The sequence below is a fragment of the Arvicanthis niloticus genome, chromosome 9 (genome assembly GCF_011762505.2).
Source record: "Arvicanthis niloticus isolate mArvNil1 chromosome 9, mArvNil1.pat.X, whole genome shotgun sequence".
Lineage (NCBI taxonomy): Eukaryota > Metazoa > Chordata > Mammalia > Rodentia > Muridae > Arvicanthis > Arvicanthis niloticus.
Window position 1 is genome coordinate 32,568,526 of NC_047666.1, and position 23,460 is coordinate 32,591,985.

Below are 23,460 nucleotides of genomic sequence, written 5' to 3' on the forward strand. Positions count from 1 at the left end.
TTGTTGCCATTGCTCTGCCCTCCAACTGTAGAGAGGACATGGTGAGGCTTGGCAGACACGCTCCGACTCTGGTCTGCTGTATGAGCTGCACTCACTCTCTCTGGCTGTTTTGTGTGTCCCGATCTGACAGCCCACATGCCTCTGCTGCACGCCTTGGCCACAGGACACAGAGCACTGAGAAGACACAGGATGTAAGTAGGCACTTGGGCTCCTTTTGGAGGGCGGGAAGGGGTGGGTCACAGAGGAGGGCAATGCTTTCTTAATCCAATGATTTTCACAGCAATCAAAATGCTTTCTCATTTCCAAGGAGGGGGACACCAAGGCAAGGTCTAAAAGCTGGAAACTCGCTGCCAGTGCTGGGCAAGGAGCAGGAGCCATACGTGGGGAGGAACCACTCTCTCAGTGGATGACAGAGGGTAGAGAGATTGTGGGGAAACAGCCCAATCCAGAAGTGATAGTGCCACATTGAAACAGACAAACGGAACACTGTGCAAGACGTATGACTTGTGAAAATTGGGAGATACAGTTCTATAGTCTAGCGCACAGAGAGCCAACCATTGACAATCAAGGCCATATAAGCAGAATGACTTTCTCCTGCCCCCTTTATTTTTCTAGTTTCTATTCCTGGAGACAGAACATTGCATTGCTTGTTGTTTGTTTGTTCAAATCATGGAATTCACTTAACTATCTATGCCTCCTTATAATCTCAAATGAATAGGCGAAGAATAAAAGCTAATAAGGAAAAATAATTTCCTCGGGCTTAATGGTTTCAGTCCTTGAAAAATCCCATTAATCACGATGAAACATTTTGTTGACCAAGTTGCAAAACACCAATTAACTTTCCCCTAAATTAATTTTTTAATGGTTTCCTCATTGCTGGTTGCATAATCTCACTTATGGGCAAGCCAAGAATTATTGTCTTTATTAAGGTTTTGGCAGTCAGAAACCAAAGGCAACCTTTGATTAGAAAGAACTGCACAAATACTGCACTTGGTTATTAAAGGTTATTAACAATTTGGGGGGCACAAATCAGTCTCTGTTAATTTGTCTGGTGTTGAGAAACCAAGTTATCAGACACTCATGCCATGCAGTTAAGAGGAGGTCTTCTTCTAAAACAGAACCAGGCTCTTTATACTACAATTGCACGCTTGTCCAATTCACTCGTAGGAAAATTCAAGGTGCTCTGTGAAAAATGGAAATTCTGTCAAGACGTATGTAAACCCAAGTGGAGGATTCTGCAGCTTAGGCTGCTTCTTAGAAGGCAGCTTGGGAGATCTCATTGTTTCAGAGAAATCTATGCTGGGGAAGAGGCTCATAGCTCACATCAAAGGGAGCGGAAGACAATGCTTCGTCCCAACATTGTTGCCATTGTTTGGGTTTAATTGGATTAATTGAATTGAATGAGTTTGTGACCCACAAGAAACCAGACTTTAAAGTCATTATGTTCTGGGAAGGATAAGGGGGGGACTCCTAAATACTGTGAATGGCTTTGTCTCCAAACAACAGCCACTCAATGCTCACAGGGGCTATGTGAGTTATAATATTTTACACTGGCTGCGCTGGAAAAGGACCAGAGTAGAGTTACACAGCAAAAGATAGAAATATTCAAATGCCATTAATAACCAAAAGAGTTCTGGCTATTTAGACTCTTAAATCCAAGAATATACTTCTAGAACAACATGCAACAGAAATACAAAGAGAATAATAATGTGAACATACTTGATTTTGATATAAAACTGGCAAGTTAAAAAAAATCACATTTTCACAACAAACAAAAATGGGAAAGACCTTTAGAGTGTCTAGTACTAACTAGGCTGTTAAGTAAACAAAATCCCTTTGCGTATGTAGAGGGTGGTAGTGGAATACATGTCTGCAGGCATGCATATGGTGGCCAGTATTCAATGTTGGGTTTCTTCCCCAATTACTCTTTTTTGAGAAAAGGTCTCTCACGGAACACAGAACTCACAGATTCAGCTACACTGGCTAGCCAACAAGCACCAGAGAGAGAGATCTTCCAGACTTTGCCTTCCTTAGAAGGGGGACTACAAGTGCTGTCAGATTTTGACCTAGGTACCAGGAATATAATCTCCATCCTCATGCTGGTAGAACATGTACTTTCCTTTTTGATGCTATCACTACTAAAAACAAGTACCTAATGGGCAGTGAAGGTAAGGAACTAAGAGTTGTAAGTGTCTATAATTTCAATAATCACTTCTTACAACGTTTCATAATTCTGCACAAGACAAATTGAAGACACAGGAAACTTTTATCATACAGTATGTTGTTCAGGCTTCTGATTATCATAACATCGAAGGCAACTTGGAGCTAATGCTTTTATTAATTAAAAAACAATTAAAAACATGTCTTAAATGAAGAGTGAAGTGCAAAGCCTGCCTTTCTGGATAGTGCATTTGTGGTAATCTCTGCTCAGAATGAGGCAAGCTACCCCTGAATTTCATTCTTTTGCACAGGTTTGTGGAAAACAACAATTTATGTGCAGAGCCAGACAGCTTTGCTTGATGAATTCTGAGAGACTTATGCAGAATCCCTTAGAAAAACCGAGCATCAGAAAGTCCCCCAGCACAATCCTGGATGTGGGTATGCTCAGTGAATTGTTTAGTTCCAAGGCAGAGGACATCTACACTCCATTTATTGATTGATTGATTGATTGATTGATTGGATGTTCTACTTATTCAGATGTTATCCCCTTTCCCCATTCCCCCAGGAACTCCCTATCCTGTCCTCCCTCCCACTGCTTCTATGAGAGTGTGCCCCCACCCATCCACTCACTCCCTTTATTAATGCACCCCTCCCATCATCTTGGTAGGGCCAGCCTGTTTGAAAGGGTGTGAAAGGGGATGTTTTTCATGGTGAACTGCTGAGCTGGGAGTAGGCTTCATCTCTTTTAGCTCCCTGCTGTGCAATACTACAACACAGGACTCAACTGGCTTAAGTGGAATCTGACACTTACATAGATTTTAAAAAATAAAATCTGAAATTTCTCATGTTTGGGTAATCAATATATACCTGAAAAATTAGAAAGAATTTTTGTCACACAATTTCTTCTAGAATTATGCTGAGCTTATGGTGACACCAGTATTTTAAAGTGAGAATTAACTTGAAAATAGCCATTATTTAAATTATAAAAATATAAATTATATAAATAGCCATGATATAAATTTTTATAAATAATAATATCAACAAAGCTCCTATAAATAATAACATCACCTGCTAGACTTTCACTAAGTGCACTCTGTATGCTGGGTTCTATATAAGCGTCTCAGTGCATCTTTGTTGTGCCGATGGCCTGTGCACTGTAGAAGTTTGGATGTGTTCTTCCTTTGTCTCCACTAAACCCAGTTATGGGTCCCTCAGTACAAGCTATGACAACTCCATCTCTAGACATAGCTAACTATCTCACAGGGTATAAAATTACCCCCAGTTAAGTGATTAGCAGCATGCTAAGCATCTTCTATAAAATAATTTTTTTATTTCCTAATAAACCTTTCCAATAGACATTCCATAAATACAGTGAAGAACAGAGACAATTACCTTAGCTCAAAGAAAAAGCACAATATTTGAGTCAAAATCAAATTTGGCAAGGCAATGTGGCAAAGTCATTATGGATTAGATTTAAACTTGGCTCCCAGTTTTCAAACATGGTACTACCATGGGGCAATGTTTTATACTATGCCAGCAAAAGTTGGGGTGAGAAGTTTATATTCAAACCACGTTCATGGCTCAAATAAAACCCAAATAGCCAAAAGACCAGAAAGTACTAAAGCAAATGTTTCTCATCACCACTCATAGGACTGTCTGTCCCCTTACTGTCTCCGAGGGCACAAGCTACAGATTTCCCACTGTCTCCAGAAAACACTTGAAAAGCCTTCTGCAGCAAACACCACAATCAGGTTGCTTTCCTTCAACACCAAGAACGGCATGGAGGGCAACCTGCCAGTTTCATTTCTACGTTTGCAGCAGAGATCACTTAAAAATGAAATCTTATGAACCTGAGACCTCATGGCTTATTCCATCACATGTTATATCAGTAAGGAAGTAAGGTCAACGGAGAGAGCTCCATGGTTTGTAAGGCCCACCCTGACCCCACCCACAGGTGGTAAACTGAGAAAAAGGGCAGTGCCTCAGTAGTGAGGAACGAACTGATGGACAGAATTTAGGACCAATGAGTATAAGAAGTGTTCCTTTCAGCCCAGTGTGTGTTTTTCTGATCATTCCGGGTGGGGGTGGGGTGGGAGAGGCTTTCTAAAAGATCAGCATAATTCTAGCTAACTGTACCTTACAAGGCTTTGGCCCTAGGGGACTTATTGATTCTTCAGAGCATCCGGCTGAATGGAAAACCCAGTGGTGATTCTTGTCCTAAAATTTCATCAGCATCTCTTAGCTCTTGATCAAAATCATGCAAACAAATTGAACATGAATGTTTGAAGGAAAAAGAAATCCTTTAAGACTTTACTGAGGATTTTTAAAAGTGAATTTCCTTTACAGCTTCAAGATTTCAAAGGATCCAGAAATGAAATATCTACTTTATATCACAAAACACTGCATTTTGGGGAGAGATCCTAATGCATCTTAGTATCATCAGACATGTTGACAAGATGAAAAATTGTACTAATTATTCTTTATATCTAGGAGACAATAGGACTGGAATATAGCTACTAGCAGACAGCAGAAGGGTGAGATATAAAATTTAAATATTATAGCAAGTGAGCATTCTTTTCTTTTGCTCAATACCATGGCCTTAGGAATATTCCTATTTACCGCCAGCTGATTAGTGAGCCGATAACCCTTAAGCATGCACACTGTCTCCATCACCCAGCGGCCCAAGTGATTTTCAGGTCTTGCCTCCTTTCACAATTTATCCCTGCAAATCAATTCTGAGTGACTGTTTTGAACAGATGTGCTTCCCCCCACCCCCACGGAGGAGTTTTGATAATAATCTATGTTTAACAAACAAACAAACAAACAAACAAACAAACAAACAGATAAAACGGGTTTCAGACCTAACACCCTAGCTTGATAAGCAATTTTAGGCTTCTCTTTGATATTGTAGTAAAACTCAGTTCATGTTTCCCAATAAAGAGCAGACGACTCATTTATGCATCTCTTCAGTGAATAAATGGGCCTTTAAGATGTATGACATTTACATGCTCTGAGGTTAATATTCTGGGGTGGGGGGGGGATCACATTAGATAAATAGATAAGAAAAGGCCAAGGAGCAGAGCAAAGAGTGACAGAGCATGAAAGCCTACCAAAGGACAGCGTAATTAGTGCGGCATCTTAAATAACGTTAGCCGCAGGCTTTGCATGAACTGAATAGCTCCAAAAACAAAGGGGCTAGAAGTTAAGAGATGATAATGGTCACTTAGAAACCATTAGAGAAGATGCCAAGTGTGACACAGTGCCTTGAACACAATCCCTGACAGAAGCCGGGGAAGGCAAAGCATGCATTCTTTGATTGCCAAATTAAAGCCAACAAGCAAATCCCAGATGGTTCTTTATGACACAAGCCTCTAGAGGACCAGGACATTGTGCCGGGGGATGATGCCCTATGCTGTGCTCTTCTGTGCTCTTCTGTAAAGGAGAACGTGGGTATAGAGAACAGCAGTATCAGCCAGGGACATTTAAGCAGCATTCAGATTCTAGAGGGCTTTTCCTCTGGAATATTACAGTAGAAAACCCTCAGCTCTCCTGGTGTTAACATGGCTGTATCCAGAGATGGAAGAGTTCTTCTGGAGGCCATGAACCCTTAGCCTAGTTTTCACTGATCCTTAGGGAGTCATTGGCATGGCTAGCCACAGCCTGGAAGAATGAAAAGACAGGCTGCCTCCTGCTGAATCTGATCAGCTCATAATTAGGAATAGAATGTTTTAAAAAGAAATCATATGTCCCTACTTTCAAGTAAGCACCTTAAGCCACTGTGAGAGAGTATACAAACAGTGGGGTTCTAGGAGACTGACTCTAAGGACATACAAATGACTTTAGTTTGTCAAGCTTCTAAAGTTGCTTTTGCAGGTTCAACAAAAGATTGTAATTGGTGTCCTGGGTTCCTCTTCTCTTCCCATCTAAAGCATATATCACCCTCATCTAAACAAAATATTACTTGAGACTCTACTGGATTCAACTCCTTCAGCTCCCTCTCACCAGCAAAGCACTTGGCATTCATCACTACATTAAATCCCCCTAAGAACCGCATGAAATAAGCCCAGGAAGGTCAAACAAACTACCCAATGTTCCACAGCTACAAAATGACAGAGAGCTCTCTTTCACGTTCCCATTTCAGCTGTGAACAAGCAAATGGGCAAAGAGATATGGGCCAGTATTTTATATTGACAATTGTTATTGTCCGAAGGTGAATTGTCCCACGGTTCATCCTAATTCCCAGATGGTAGCACTGTTGGGGGCGGGAGAAGTTATAACTAGTGAAGATAGGTCATTGGGGGTTGCCTTTAAGGGTTACAGATTGGTCCTGCTTGCTTTTAGCTCTGTCGCTCTCCTTCCTGAACTGCAAGATTTGAACAGCTGTGCCCCAGACCGCTGGCCCACAGACCATGCTGCACCAGGTACCAAGCCTTCCCTGCCTTGCCAGACCAGTATCCCCTGAAATGGAAATTGAAAATAGACTCCTTTTTCCCTGAGTCATCTCTGTTAGGTACTCTATGTGATAGGAAAGAGTCTCCAAGGTACAGTGAGTCTCAGTTCCCATCAGGTGACAGCAGCTCATCCCAGTGCATGCTAAACTACACCTTTGTAAGTGGCAAATGGTGACACAAGGCCACCAGCCAGATATAGAAGGGCTACTCTGTATTAGACATCTGTCGCCTTACAACTGCACCAGCACTCTGATGACCGAGGTTACTTGTCTAAGGTCACCCAGCCTGCTTGGTGAAGAATCCTCCCAGTTTGTAAAATGAGAACGGTGCAGAGAGACACAGAGAATATGCTGGTGTCAGGCCCGGGGCTGGACAGAAGGAAGCAGTGGGTAGAGAAGCATTGCTCACCTGACTCCATGCGCCAGCCTTCCATCTGGGACACCGTCCTCCTCGGCACCTTCTGTGCCCATGTGGCTTAGGAAGGTGCTTACAGTTATCACTCTCTAAATGGCTTCCATCTTTTGCCAAGCAGTAAACATTTCGATGTTTATGCCCTCGACCACAAGAGACAGAACACTGCAATATAAAGCAATGGCAAGGTTGTTGTTGTTTTGTTTTTTTTTTTTTTTTTTTTAATCACAGTGATTTTGATTTTTTTAAAAAAAAAAAAAGGAAGAAAGAAAATGTGGAATGTGACGATAAGATCAAGTCTAATGAGAGTTACCATTACCCTCTTTTCTCCAATGCCATTCTAGAGAAGAACTCAAAGCCTTACAGGGAAGAAAGGTGGCAATAGAAAAAGAAAAAAAAAGTCCATGCATTGTAGCGATATGGCAGCAGCCCTGTGTGGCGCGTTGCTTTATACAGAAGCATGGGAAGATCCTGACAATTTAACCTGAAAACTGCCTCTTGATTTTGAAATTGCTATGGCCTTTTCACTGAGGGAAATCCTGCTACAAACCAGTAAAACACATCTGCAGTGAAATACCTCCCGATTCACTGATTGGTATGAAGGTATGGTATGATATTGGTATGATTAGTATGGTATTTTCATATATATGACTGTGCTCAACTTTTTCAAGATCGTGTTAAAGGAAAGTCTCCATCTATCTCTTTAAGGGAAAAAAGCTCTCATTTTCCCAGCCCACTGGAAAGAGGTGAAAGAGGCAAGAAAAAAAAAAAAAAACCCTGAAAAGGTTAGCTGGTGGGTGAGTCTGTGCCAACTTCAGGAGGGAGGCATTACCTTTCAACTTTGATCTGTGGATTCACTGGACTGTTTTAAATGTGACCCTGTCTGACCACATCTAGGAAACTTGACTTTGATTTCAGATTAGGTTTCTCAGAAAGGTTTAAGAATCAAAGTGCCCATGGAGTCTGGACAAGAATTTGATGTGACAGCTTCTTGTAGAACAGGCAAGAGGCTGGCCCCCATGGACGCATGAGACATTCAACATCCAAGGCTTCATTAGCAATTATGAGTCTTTACTCAGCCATCATACACTGATGGCTCAGATCTTTAAAGGCATCTTATTTCCCAATATAATTGTCTTGTTTTCTAGAGGGGAGTAAATTTAAGAATGGAGAATAAAAGACAAAGCCTCAATGAAAATAGATTTCACATTACATTTCTCTCGTTTTCACGTTTCTTATCCCCAACCCCTCCAGATAGCTTTGTTATTTTTTGGCTTAAATTACCAAAGTGCCCTTTTATGCCGAATAGACAAACAGTTTCATGTAAAACAAGGAGCTTAATACTAATTTTATCATTATTACCAGACATCCTCAATGTTTTACCATTCATAAATGTGCCAAAAATGTTTTTCTGTTAAAAAAACAAACCACTATAAAATTTTCAACTGGAGCTGGTAGAGAATTTAAAATATGTATGTTTGTACATTTGGCTTTAACTTTTTACTTTAAGATGTGAAATATTCATGAATATGTGATTTGGAGTAGCCATTATGGAAATCTTAATATTTTACAACTTGGAAGGAGCAAGCCTAGTTGGAATGTCTGTATCTAAACAAAAATCTTCAACAATTAACCTACAGTGTTTGGGTACTTGTAGAGTATTCAATATCATTTTCAAAGGCTTCTTGTAATAAAGTTCTTAAAACTTCAGTCTCTGAGAACAGCTAATTACATGCACAAGGATAATGGCTATTGTAAGTGACCAACTGATAATTTTTAAAATGTTACTTCAATAAGAGTATGAAGTCATAATTACAATTTGGGATAAGTTCATTTGCTTAATGAACTGAACATCTATTGTGTACATGCCATGTGACAGAGATTACATGACACACTGGAGATACAGTGATAACAAAATTGACTCCTCAGGGAGTGTAGAGACCAGTCATGGAAATTAATCTTGCTCAAGTGATGACAAAAATAAATATTGCGTATGAGTATTCGCTGAGTTGACTTCTAAGAAACAAATAGGTGGAGTGATTCAAAAAGGGCTCCCTGAGGTCTTCCAACGGGGCCACACCAGGCAAGCCTGAAGATCATAAAAATGAGACTAAATTATATTTGGCACATGATGGGAAATTTTAGAGGAGACTTAACTCAGGATAAGGAATAGTCTAATTTTTGTTTTGTAAATTCTACAATGGAGAATTTACAAAATTCTCCATTGTAGACTGACTATGGAGCCAAGTACTCGATATGAATATAGGGTTAGTGGAAATGAAAGAAACCACAAAGGAAGCCACCATGTTTGTGTTGGCAAGTCCCACTGTGCTGGTGATGGCTTGGATGTCTATATAGAACCGAGATTCTTAACCTGTGGGTCGTGATCCTTTTGTGGGTTGACTGACCCTTTCCCAGGGGTTACATATCATATATTTACATTATGATTCACAGCAGTAGTAAAATTACAGTTATGAAGTAGCAGCCAAAATAATTTAATGGTTGGAGGTCATCACAACACGAGGAACTGTATGAAAGGTTACAGCATTAGGAAGGTTGTGAGCCACAGGTATAGAAGGTTTGGGTGGGGAAAGTTGTTAGGCTTGTACCTTTTTTCTTTTTCAAATAAAAATGATAGTACCTTATGGGTCAGATGTAGCATGAAGGGAAGAGGGCAAAAGGTGACATTCAGATTTCTGATTTGGGCAGCTGAACAGATGGTGATAAAATTTGCTACCATTTTAAAGATGGTACACACTGGGAGGGAAAAAAACCCACAGAATCAAGCGTGTTTTTATTTGTAGGAAATGAGTCTGATAGAAAGCATATGAATAGCAGGTGGTAACATTTGCTTGACTAGAGTTTAAAAAAAAACTAGTTTTTTAATGCTCATCAAATAAACATGGGTGAAATTAGTGCAAATACATCCTTAGGAATAGTCATTTCAGTATGCGAGCTGTACAAACAAGCTATCCCTCAATGTGAAGCAGGAGAAGAGAGTTCATGAGAGAGTTAATAATCCGCCAGGGTCATTGGACAACAGGGTCTAAACGTTGGTAATGATCTATAGAGTCAGAATTAGAAAAGCCTCAACGTTCTCACATTCACTATGTGCCAGACACTGCCCTAAGAGGTTATCATCCCTAAAGCTTGTATAGCTTAGCTATCCCAACCTCCCAATACACTTTGATAATAGACATAGGTACTGTTACTCGAGATAAGTCGTGCTATCTGTACAACAGTGCAACCACAATGCCTTGAATTGTGTTTCGCACATGCTGCTCCAATACAAGTAAGATATACTTCTTCTGGGAACAATGACAGTGCAATGAAAAAAAAAAAAAAAACAGCAACCAAGAATTTTGCTGTCAGTGACTCATTCGAGGTCTGCCACTAACGTCACTGCCAAAGAGCCAGTGATGAACAAACTAAGTTCTAAATACGACGAAGCCTTCAATGTATAGATTAGCTGCCCTCTATCCATGTCCAGGCACATTTGCTTTGGATAGGATTTGAATAGAAGTGGTGAAAGGAAAAAAAATGTTACGTTGGCACGATTCACCACACATGTTAGTTGCCTGGAGTTATTAAGATCTCAAAGTGATTTGAAAATCCTCACGGAATCTCATCTGACAGCAAACACTCTTCATTCAATGTTTTCTAAATTACCATTGAAGAGAATCAGCTGTTCATAGAAATACTCAAATCTACCAGGCTCATTGATGGGTCTATTATGACTTCATAAAGGAGCTGTCACTCTGATAATCAAATAAACACAGGTTCCAGCTCTTACATTCTGAGGGAGAATTCTGTCTGATCACTTCGTCTTTTCCCAGGCAAACGATGACATTTACATCAACCTGCGTCACCAACACACAGTAGTTATATTTAGTACGTCATCTAGTTCTTGTTATTTACTGGATACGTATCTCAAAGTTCTTGCTCCTGAGAACATTTAATTCCTTACATTTGCAGCCGAAATAGCCTCCTAGTTTGCCAGGAATACTGGCTTTTTTTTTTCTCTTGGGAAATGACTCAACATAGTTAAGAGACTGATTCTTCCTTGCCCCAACCCCCACCCCAAATTTGAGCAAGACTCCAAACAGCACTATCACTGCTTGATACTTAGAAACACCAAGGTCAGCCAGTCTGAATGCCTGAGATTTCAAGCTTTTGTTTCTGTGAGGCCATTCAAAGGGCATGCTGGAAGCTGGGCTGTGGTCAGAAGTGCTGACGTTTTTTCCACTCACTAACAGCTAAAAATGTGAAATCCTTGCATTTCAACTCAGCTGGTGGGAATGAAACTCAAGATGAAGGCAGTGTGTTTTTAGTTTCTTCCCAAAGGCTTAAGCTCTCTAAAGAAGTAGCTCTATACATGAGAATGGGTGTGGGTCTGGTGGCCCTGATCTTGGAGGATCCTGGCATTTGTCTTTTCCCTTGTGCTAAGGGTCATGTTTCCTTAGCCATCAAGAAGTCTGCAAACAACCCTGGTGCACATGTGTGAAAGAGAAGGATTCAATAGCGAAAGCGAATGAGTTCTCTGGGCTGTGACACTGCTGAGGATATGGACATCCCTATGATGATGGAGTTCTGTATGATCCCTATGATGATGGACTTGGCAAGTTTATCACAAAGGACTCAGAAGAAAGAACAGGGGAATACAGAGGTAAGAAGAGGAGGGTGGGGGCCATGTGTGCCCATGGAATATGGCTAGAAGCATCTGGGTGGGGATTAAAGCATCTAGCTCTAGAAGACTGTGGGCCAGGACTGGCCGAACTGTACCAGATGTCTGAAAGATGTGGGTTAGTGGGTGGTCCAAGATGACAGCCCTTGTCTATTGTCTGCCTAGATGATTTGTAATCTTGAAAGATGAGGTTGTGCCTATGTGAAATGTGTAGTGAGGGGTCCTGTTCAACTAGCGTATACTTCTAAGCCCAGGATTGATAGATTATTGACGTGGGTAGAAAAGAACAAGGAGTAAAAGACCAAGAGAATGCAATGTACTGGGTGGGGCCTATTAGCAAAAAATGAGATTCTTCTAAGTGAATCTGGCAGTCAGATGGGTAACATCATCCTGAGGTAGGGGGATAGAGTTTTGTTTAGACACTGTATTTATTACTTCTCAAAGTCTTTCTTTTCTGATTCTGTATAATTTGCAAAAATACCTAAATCATTACATTAAAACAAGAAGCTTTTCTTAATTCTCCTTTCATTTTGCCTTTAACAAAATAAAGTTAATGCCACCCGGGAAGTATGTCATCAGAGAGGATGCAAGGCCATTTGTAAGGCTCAGGCCTGTCATTGCCAATACAGGGACACATAAAATGAACAGGGCACAAATGTCACAACACTGGGGAAGGCAAAAGGACAACTGCCTACAGCTTTTGTTCTACTGTGAAAACAAATGTAAATATAAATCTACAGACTTGGTGGCAGGGTGTGTGTGTGTGTGTGTGTGTGTGTGTGTGTGTGTGTCTGTCACAGTTTCAAACACTGATGAATGGTAGGCCTAGAGAACCATGTGGAAGATGGAAAAAGACAGAAGATGTAGCTCCAGTTAACATGTATTTATTTCTTTGTACACTATAGCTAGTCAGAACATATTTATGAAATGAACACACATAAGCTATAGCCACACATAGAATAGCGCCATAAGCTACATACTATATTTACAAAGAAAGAACCCCTCAGAATCTCTCAGTTCTAGTGCTGAACTAACCTGAAATAAGTGAAGACTCAAAAAAGGCTATCCAAAGATGAACTTTGACCATAATTACTAACCAGTAGATTAGGCATCTCTTAATTAATTGTTAATATGAACAGGACACTGGCCTAAAGTACATTAGCTTCTTTCCTTTAATCCCAAAGAAGCAGTGGCTCAGGTATTATTAGGGGTCCTTCATATAGAGGAAGAAGCTGAGGTCCTAAGAGTGACATCACTTACCCAGGGTCACAAAACTGGGAAGCAGCAGAGTTAGGTTTTAAGCACATCTCCATGATCAGCATGTGAATTCTTAGACTAGATAAGAAACTTCGTAAGTTGGGTAATATTCACATGTACCTCCCTATGGGAATACCTGGAAGCAAGGGCCACATAGAAATGCCTTGTAAGACTCCTTCCGAGTCCTCTGATCATTCGGCTTCCTAAAAAGAAGCGTGGCTCGGCAGTGCTAATAGTTCTGATGTCAGTACCCCTTCACAGCACCTTTCACACTTTGGAAAGGGAAGGCATTGTAAAGAACAGATACAACCACATAAATAAAAGCCTACATTGCCCCTTAGCGGAAAACACACCCCGCTTCTCTCTTTGCCATTTTTGAGGTATATCAACTCTTTGGGGCCTGCCAAATGGCCTGCAGTGAATTATCATCTCTGTTGACTGATGAATGAACCTTGGCACAGTTATGGATGGAAGGCTACAGGTTATAAGTTATGGGTCAATTTCTCAAAATTTTTGAATTGTGAGCCATCACAGAGATTATCCAGTCCATCTATTAATTTTAGGCTCAAGGCTTGACAAGAAACTAGATGACATACTTAAGGTCATTCAGAAAGAAAGCCACACATATAGTTTTGATCACCAGAAGAGGAAGTCAATTTGGAGCTGGTCACACTGGAAGTTCTAAGGGATCTGCATGCAGTCTAGAACCATAGCTAACCAGGCATCCACTCTTGGCTTTAACAGTTGGGCATGTCACCCACAGCTAGCATAAAGGGTAGAAAAGAAAGAATTCAAGCAGATATTATGCTCTTCGAACTTTGAGGGACGACCAGTAAAAGAGAGCCCATGAAACCAGTGAAGAAGAGTCCAAGAGGTGGCTGTTCACGTGAGGTTAAAAAAACAAAAAGAGGAAGAATAGCTGTTTGCAAGTGGTTCCCCTTGCTCCAACATGCAACCGAGGGTTTGACTTGTAACTGCTATCTTAATATCGTGCTGTTGGGGACACGTAACTTCTCTTGGCTTAGATTTGTTCTCTGTTAAGATGAGACAATCTGAGCAATGCAGTTATGTGGCAACTAGAGGAGCTCGCTATGCATTCAAAACTTCCTCTGTGGGGCAGACAACATAAACATAACATGGATTTTTTCTATCACAATGGTTTTCTATCCAGTGAAGTCTAGCATGTCTCCAAATAGACCACCAAAGAGATAGCGTTTTTAAAGAAAATATTTGTCAACTTATGTACCCTAAGATGAACATTCTATGAGATGCTGACTGGTGAGGGTGGAACTTTGACAGAGTTCCAGTTGGGTGACAGTGTGTGCTAGTGAAGCGCTTTCTTTTCTAAAGAGTGTGAAGAAATCTGCAGAGCAGACATGCGTGACGAAGACGCCTTAACACTCTTTGCTCTTCTCTGGACTATCTCCTATTTAACACAGACTTTTTTTTTTTTTAAACCAGAGTAAGAAAAGATGGGCACCATACTTGAGTTCCGTGCATCTTTTCTGCTCAACACTCTTGCTTATCCTTCCACCTCCATCAACACATCTGCTCTTCCCTGGACTTTGGGATGTGGTGACTTCAAGTATCCTAAGTATCCTAATTAGCATCAGAAACAACTACCACTAAATACATATTCACTCCCTTCCGTGCTCTGCTCACATGGTGTAAGTAGTCACTTCCCTTGGTCAAGAACCAAACTATGGAACAGGCAAAGGGAGAATTTCAGTAGGAAATAAGGGCTGTGATTTCAGGATGTAAAGCCAGTATTAATGGGCTTGCTTGATGGCTATTTATGTCTAGGACCACCCTGGCGTTTCTTAGTATGAAAAGGATCCCAGAAAGCATGAGGTTGCCAGGCAGCAGCACAGAAGAAAGCTGATCTGGTGGACATAATCATCCCAGCTGGATGGGGCACCAGACCATCTTTCTGTTCATGGCCTCATCCCACCCCATTACTCTGGGGCATGCTAAACGCTAAAAGATCTAAGAAAAGGAACTATGATTCATATGTCAACTATTGGGCTATGCTTCAAAACATCTGTCAGCATTGAAGCCAAGTGCTGGTGCCTTCAACCCAACAACCCCCCCCCCCCCCTTAAGATTTAGGAGGCACAGGGTTCTCTAACTTTCCTTCTCTCACCTTCACTCACAGTGTAAATAGTTCATACTAGAGGGAGACATGCATTTTAGCACAAATAACACCTGTACATGAACTCAGACAATCTGTGAAAGTTCAAACTACTATATGTTTGATTCGGTAGGAATGTGATTGTTACAGGTTTTTCTCCTCATCAAGAGAGACACAAAAACCATGAAAATCTGCAAATTTGTTATCCGGTGAATTCTGTGCTGGCTAAATAATGCTCAGGCAGTATGGGGCATATCCCATCACCAGGCCTGATGCTTCTTCATGGACCCTGTGACTACCCAAGGCCACTCCCCAGTTCTGTAGCTCTTCTATCCTTCTAAAGGTTACCCATTAGGCTATTTATAAACTGTTGGTGTTTTTCAGGAAAGGGATGATGATGGTGTAAGAATCCACTCTGCCTGCCATAAAAGTGTTTATGAAAGCAGGTGAAAGAAGAAGAGGGTAGTGGGTGGGACACAGGCTCCAAAAATCCTCAATCTCCATGTTCCAAAGGTAAGTAGAGAAGTGTCTGAGAAATGAACTAGGGAAATGGCTGTGCTTAAAAACCTGTGTTCTAAACATGAGAACGGATCTGAATTCCCAGCATGCATGTTAGTTGGGTTTGGTGGCCCGCCTGTAATTCTGGAGTACAGAAAGAGAAGACAGAGGATCCCTAGGGCAAGCTGGCTAGCCAATACTTCCTGTATTGGAGAATTCCTCAATTGAGAGACTTGACTCAATGAAGAAGGTGAAGAGCAATGGCAGAAGACTTGGGGCTCTGCACGTATCCACATCTGTGCAGGAACATGTGCACACGCACATGTACCCACACATACTTGAATATGCACAGCCATGCTACTGTGCATCACACACACATACCTGGAAGGAGGAAAAATAAGAAGTGTTTGAGTTAGTAGCTGATGGGCAAACTATGGTTGGTGGGAACAGTAACCAAACTTTCTTGAAATGTGAAAGTGGAGTGTGATCAAAGGTCTGGGCTAGAGGCATCAAGGCAATCTGGAGATGTTTGTCAGTTAGCAGCTGTCAAGTTTTGGCAGTCCAACTTGGTGTGACCTCTATGTTAGTATCCAAGGTCTGGGAAGCTTCGGTCACAACTAGGAACACTTCTGTAGGAAAGTAATCTATCAGTTTGTCTCTAGACACTAGTGTGTGCCTGCTGAACTGCATCCCTTCCAGGCCAAGTACCAATCAATCATCTAGAAGACATAGAAGCAGTGTGCTTTTCTGTGTCTCCTCCAATCCACACTGTTTTCTCAGTCTGTTTGGCCCTTTCTCCATAACCTTAGTGTAATGGGAGCATCTTTATTTATAGGAAGCAGCTGTAAAATAGAGCACACAGGTGGCCCTAAATGTCCTTGGAGTCTGAGTCCACGGATGCAACCAACCTTGGATCAAAAACATCTAAGGAAAAGAAAATCACGCTTCCATGTAACATGTAGATACTTTTTTCTTATTCTCTAAACAGTACAGAAATATTTGTAGAGCATTTACATTGATTTATAGTATTAAGAAAGACATGCATAGGTTGTATAAAAATGCTACAATATTTCTTACAAAGGAACTGAGCTTCTCCATTTACAGAGCCTGGAGGTTCCAGCAAAGGGGTCCTGGAACCCTCACACAACCCCAAGTTACTAAGGGAGAACTGAAAAATCCCCTACGTTTTAGAAAGCAGTCTTGGTAAGCAAGTGGCATTTGGGTTCTAATACTAATCCAGTATGCATAAGTATTTGAGCCTGTCTGCAGAGATCCATGTCTGAACAGATGGTCAAAAGATCATTGAATCAGATGCTCATCCAGCTTCACATTACTCTACTGAGAGATCAAACTGCCCTCCATCCTTCTCAACATGCTTCACCCAAATCCTTCATCTCTTTTCTTATCTTCTCCTTCTGCCCACATTTCAGTTTAAAAAACAGGTTCAAAAAATGTCACTGAGAAGGGATGAGAGGGGATGAAAACAGACACGTACATAAAATAAACGGCCTGACAAGGCAAGGATTAGAATTATGTTTAATGTTGTTTGTTTTGTTTTATAAATTTAAATTATTCCTATACTGCTCTAAGACATATTGAAGAGGGAATCCAAAGACCAAGGAAGAAGAATATGGTTTGGTAAGTGCCACGTTTCCCTCTGTTGTCTAACTAAAGACACTCAACACTGCCAAGGTCTACTTGCACTGGTGTTCAGCAGGGGCATGAAATTACACCCAGTGTGCCTCTCAGATGAATAGGTTCCCAGCACAAATTCTCTTTTCTCTCCACACATCTGTTCCTCCTATAGGCAGTTCTAGTTTAAACAACAGGAATGTCATCCTTCCGTTTTCCTAGTCCATAAAACCTGTTGACATTTGACTCCATTGTTTCCATTGTATCCCACATCCAAACTCTCAGCTAATCCTTTAACTCTACTTCAAGAATCTCTCAGGAACCCGAAGCCTCATCATCTTTCCTGTGCGCACAGTTTCCCCAGCCACTGTTGTCCTCATCTTAGTTATCACGATGTCTTCCTAGAAAGGGGGTCTCCCTGCTTCCTTCCCTGAATTTAGAAGCCAGAGTCACCCTCTTAAAATAAACTCATGTTCCTATTCAACCCATCCCATCTCACCCTAGGGGTCTCTCATCCTGTTTCTGGATCCTATTTCATTTTCCTTTGTATTTCCCCTTATCTTTGTTCAAGTGAAGATTGTTGGATACTTCCTCAAATCTCCTTAAAACCCATGCTTCCATTCGACCTTCTATGAGAAGCCCTATTTCTCCCCATGAGTCTAGTTTTACCTATACATTTATCACCTTTTTTTCAAAATCTCTATTCCCTTCTTTATTTTGTTGTTATTGATAGGCTTCCCTTACTCCCAAGAATATACACTTCAAATACTGAGTGAAAGAGAGAGAGAGAGAGAGAGAGAGAGAGAGAGAGAGAGAGAGAGACTGTACATGTAGTGCATGTATGTGTGTATGTGTGTTCTGTTCAATCCCTAGAGACTAAACACATGTCTGGTGTATGGAAAACATACAAATAATTATACAACACACCAATGAGTGCATGCTATAGCACCACTATAGCCATTTATCCCACAATGTTCATGAAGTAACAAGACCACATTTCCCACAATCCTCATCTTATTTTAAGGACAAATAAATAACAATCTTTCTCTCCAATCTCCTGTGTCCATTCACAACCCCCTAACTGACTAATTACCCTTGTACTTTAATGCTAATTCACAATTGTATAGCTGAATACTGTATAAGAGACAACTAAGAGGAAGCTTATCTGAGACTGTAACATCAAACAAACAGCAAAAGGCAGAAACTAGAAACTCGGAATACTATGCTATTCCCAAATGCTAGACAGGCATGGAAAGTTTAGCTCTGGCTGGACATGCTGGCACATGCCTATGACCCCAACATTCAAGAAGCCCAGACAGGATAATCATCGTGAGTTCAAGGCCAGCTGGGCTACATGAGACCCTGTATCAAACAACACCAATAAAATAAGAAAGAGAGAAAGAAAGAAAGAAAGAAAGAAAGAAAGAAAGAAAGAAAGAAAAGAAGAAAGAAAGGAAGGAAGAAGAGATGGAAGGAAGGAGGGAAGGAAAGAACTAAGAAAGTGTTGGTCTCTAACTGCTGATCACCATGCATCCTCAGTGTTCCATAATGCTACTTCTACCCAGAAATGCCAATTTAGACTGATTTTTGTTTTTCAGGTAGAAATATATGTAATGTAAAGATATGTAATGAATAAGAGGCTACGGGTAGAGTTTGACTGGCAGAGAGCTCTCCTAGGATATAATGAAACCCCATGTTTGATTCACAGCATCACATAAAAGCATTGTTCACAGCATCACATAAAAGCATTATGGTAAGCCAGGCAGTGGTGGCGCACGCCTTTAGTCCCAGCACTTGGGAGGCAGAGGCAGGCGGATTTCTGAGTTTGAGGCCAGCCTGGTCTACAGAGTGAGTTCCAGGACAGCCAGGGCTACACAGAGAAACCCTGTCTCGAAAAAACCAAAAAAAAAAAAAAAAAAAAAAAAAAAAAAAAAAAAAAAAAAAGCATTATGGTAATGGGACTTTGGGTACAGAGAGAGCTCAAGGCCTGCCTGGGATGTGTGAGACTGTCTTCATGAGAAGGAGGAGGGAAAGAAGGACAAGGAGGATAAGGAGGAAGAGAAGGAAGGAAGTCAGTCTATCAGGCAAGGAAGTCTATCGGAGCCAGGTAATTTCTATTTCCATTCTGACTAAAAACCTATTTGAAAAAGATCTGCAAACTCCCATATGGATCCTAAGACACTATGTCCCTATTTAATACTGACCTTTTAAAAAACACCTTTCATTGTAAACAGATAGAGGCTTACGAGAGACTGGGAAGCCAATGGGGAGCCCAAGATTTTGTAACTGAATTGTGTGGTGTGAATCTGAAGTTTGTGTCTACCAGCTCCTGATAAGCCGCCACCAGTGTGGGCTATCTATTTGTCAAGGTCCTACCTCTCCAGATGTTAGAATCAGGCCAAGTCCAGAAAGACAGGCCTTCTTAGTTCACAGGACCTTTCCTGACAGAAACTCCACCCCACAGGTGCTGCAAACAGCCAGGGGGAAACCAAGCCATTTCAAACTCAGTGCTCAGAGAGTGCTGGGTGACCAAATCCAATTTCCAAGGTGCCTAGATAGCTTTATCAAATCTAGTGCAGTGTAAAAAAAAAATCTAGTTCAAACAATGCAAAGGTTCAGTTCCCCCAGCTAGAGAGACGTGTGAAGACAAGTAAGTCCTAGCTAAAACACTCTTGGGGAACATTCAGATCTGAGGGGCTCAGCCTTAGGGAATTTTCAAAAGCAGAGGTAGGGCTGAACCATTTCACCTAAGCAAGTGGTGGTATTCTTTTCCAGGGAACCTTCAGAAGATTGGAGTCAGCTCAAAACTTGGAGCTTTGGACTCTATCAGATGTGCATCAAAGTGTTCTGACACATGAAACTGTAAAACTTCATTAACTTTCTGATGTCTCAGTTTCCCTACCTGCACAATGGACATAACAAAATGCAGGATTACATGAGGATTATCAGTAGTGTATATAATACACATGATCTGGACCATGGCCCATAGCACAGGGCCAAAAAATTGGGTGTCTTAGCTATAATTTCTCCATCTCAGTCCAAACCATCTGGTCAACTATAGATGGATACCTAGTGTGTCAAGTTCAGAAGTTTAAGATGGTCGATGAGACACCAACTGGAGACTGTTCAGGACTGCAGTGGGTCAAGCAGGTGTGATTTTCAGTAGTGGCTCATGGTATTTAGGGCAAATCTGCACATGTTAGATCCTTAACCTAGAATTATTGGCATGTTTATATGTATTCAAAGGTCAAAATTCTAATGTTTAAAACAAAATTTATTTATTTATTTATTTATTTATTTATTTATCTATTTATTCATTTTAGACATGATTACATGCACCCATCCCCTAAACTGGCCTTTAACTTCCTATGTAGCTGACGATAATAACCTTGAGCTGTTGATCCTCCTGTGTCTACCTTGTGACTGTTGAGATTGTAGGAATGTGCCACTCTGGCCAGTTCATGTATATCATGATTGGAGCACAGGGCTCTATATATGTTAGGCATTTTACCCTCTGAGCTGTCTCCGAAGACCCTCTAGCTTTAATTTAAAGAGCTTTTGAGCTAGTTAGTCGGTTAATAATGTAAGGTTCAATCTGATTATAGAAAATGGCACCTGTTATCTCATTGAGAGCCAAGTGAGAATGTCCTGCTTTCAGTAAGGTTTTTTGCAGTCTTCCAGCACCAAGTTTAAATCTGGGGGTAGGGGAAGGTGCATTGTTTCACTACACTGTACATGGTAAATCCCACTATGCTATTTCTTAGGCTAATGGCAGTGTCTTGGGTTTATTTCATTTGTTTTCCCTACCAACAGAGTACTCAAGCATTACAGTCACTTGGGCAGGGATTTCATACACAGACCTTGGGCCCCATGTGGCTGAGAACGGAGGTGAATGGTGGCCCAACACAAAAGTACAAATTAACTTAAAACATAGGGAAGTGTGTGTGACTATTTTCATAAAGATTTATTTTTAGATGTTTGTTTATGTATATGTGTGTTTATGTAAATGTGTGTCACTTGTTTGCAGGTGACTATGGAGACTACATGGGTGTTGGATCCCCCAAGGCTGGAGTTACAGGAAGTTGTGAGCTGCTTGACTTGGGTGCTGGAAACCAAACTCAGGTTCTTTGAAGGCTGCGAGTGCTTTTAACCACAGAGCCATCTCTCCATCCCCTCTGATATTTTGTAATGCATTTTTACAGTTCTTAAGTATGAACTATGCAGTTAACGATGTCAAGATACAGTGTTGAACTGTAGGCATTTGAGAGTCTAGAGTTTTGGTCATGTTTATGAGTTTATTAAAAGAGAATAAATAAGATTAATTTTTCCCCTTTTGGATTCAAGAAATATATCATCTACAATGTTCTCTGCCTGTATGATCTCAGACCTTTCATTCTGAGTATATTTGTCAGTATTTGTGGTATGAAGGCTGGGACTGTTAGATAGATATACAATCTGTCATCTACTAGGGCAGTGATGATTTGCAAAGAGAAAAAAATATGTTATTCTGGAGGAGTGGAACTCAGAAGCTTTATTTCCCAGAAATTCATGTACAGGAGAGCCAAGTCAATACATACAGAAGAGCAGGCTCTATGAATAGTTTTCTTCAATGGGTTAACAAAAAGAGCAGAGAAATAACCAATGTCCCAAGGTCACAAATCAGTAAAAACTACAAAAAACAACCCTTCTCTTCCCAGAGAAAAGAAAGAGAATAATTGTATAACTTCAAAGACTTTATTAACCTTAAAGTAAAAATTTGGTATCAAATGTATTTTGGAAATGTTGAGGGTCACTGACCCCATGCTTATAAAAATATGAAAAGCCAAATTCTTCAGGGAGAAATCAATAAACTTAAAGGGCATCTTATTTCATCGTCCTCATCCAGCCCATCATTTGGTGACGTCTGAAGACATTTTCAGTTATCACAGTGTAAGGTTATGCTATAGGCACTGGGTAGGTAGAGGCCAAGGAAGCGGAGAAACGTTCTACAATGCCCAGAAAAATGCTATGCAGAATGGAGTTCTGTGGTCACAAGTGTCATGTTTCGGAGAGTCTGATTCGTACTTACTTATGATACAAAGATCGTACTACTATCCTAGTTCCTAATCAGAATTGTGCTCCTCATTTCCCAGACAAATGCTCACCAGAATTCATTTTACTTTTGAATAAACTTCCCACAAAGCAACCTGTATATTCAAACGTGACACTCAGATCCACCAGTTGCTAGGGACTATTATTGGACTCTTACACAGGGGCAGAGTTCTACCTTTGATGAAACATCTCATGAACAAGAATCAAATAGGAACTATATCCAATGTCCTGAAATGTCCAGGAATATTCCTGTCTACACCATCACTATTTTGTTGATAAAGGTCACCACTCAAGTCAGAATGTCTGTGTGAAATTCATCTTGGCATACTGGGCCCCGTCAGTACACATTTTCACTACCCCACTCCCACCCAGTGCACCCAACCTCTGGGATAAGTGACACTCCTTGTTGGTTTGAGAATTCACAGCCTGGCTAGACAATCTATTTTCTGGAGCTGTCTGATTTCAGCTTATCTTTGCAGAACTTGCTGGGAGCTGACAGATACGGAAGGCATCCTAGGGTCTCAGAATTGTATTTGTCAGTAAAGTCACACCCTTTCAATGGGAATGACTCCATTTTAACTAGACCTTTCAACCTTAGCATCTTTTGAGTCACTGGGTAAGGTAAAATTCTGCTGGGCTATCCTGTCTTTGCTAGATGACTAATAGCATCCCCCCTTTTAACTGTTTGATGCCTAGAGAACCTCCACGCCCACCCACCTTCACTCACATAAGTCACTACTGGAAGTATCTCCAGAGTGATTAAAGGTTTAGCAACGGGATGAAATTGCCCACAAGTGAGAATCACTAATTTATCCTAAGGTTCCAGGAAAGTCCTTCAGTTCCTGGAACTGGCTTGATCTGAATGGAGGCGGGGCACACAACCTTCCTGATAAATGCTAAGTTGTAGACTCATGTGGATTTCACTTTTGCAAAGTTAGGGATTTGGATTGATAAGTTGGAGAGCCTTGCTCTATAAAAAGTGTGTCATGTGGGGCATGAAATCCCTTGCACCACATTTTACAGGATTTCAATTACAGCAACAAGCTCTAGGGGACAATGCTCCTCCCTGACACCAGCTGGTCACTGGCCACATCAGGGGTTCTTAGGTCAGAGCTGATTCAAAGACAACCATGAAGAAGGGAACA

General features: G+C 40.9%; 1 protein-coding gene and 1 long non-coding RNA gene across 7 annotated transcripts in view; one reads left to right on the plus strand and one right to left on the minus strand.

The window, feature by feature from the left end:
• The window catches only part of Adamts9 (ADAM metallopeptidase with thrombospondin type 1 motif 9), a 170,572-nt gene that overhangs the window by 44,359 nt on the left and 102,753 nt on the right, over positions 1–23,460 (minus strand). For 2 of the 4 annotated variants that reach the window (XM_076940139.1, XM_034512351.2), the window contains 2 exons: positions 7,020–7,187; positions 1–174 (listed from right to left, as the gene is read on the minus strand). In XM_076940139.1, the coding sequence (XP_076796254.1) occupies positions 1–174; positions 7,020–7,187 (342 nt within the window). The remainder of the gene's footprint in view (positions 175–7,019; positions 7,188–23,460) is intronic. The other 2 variants (XM_076940140.1, XM_076940141.1) reach the window with 2 other exon arrangements.
• Positions 86–22,043, plus strand: LOC143443488 (uncharacterized). 3 transcript variants are annotated; one of them, XR_013112538.1, is made up of 4 exons: positions 86–191; positions 6,502–6,581; positions 11,486–11,688; positions 15,479–17,897. It is a non-coding gene; the product is annotated as an uncharacterized LOC143443488 (long non-coding RNA). The 3 variants fall into 3 exon arrangements; XR_013112536.1 differs by lacking the exons at positions 86–191; positions 6,502–6,581 and adding an exon at positions 21,252–22,043 and having other exon boundaries at positions 11,226–11,688; positions 15,479–17,230; XR_013112537.1 differs by lacking the exons at positions 86–191; positions 6,502–6,581 and having other exon boundaries at positions 11,230–11,688; positions 15,479–15,607; positions 16,428–17,897.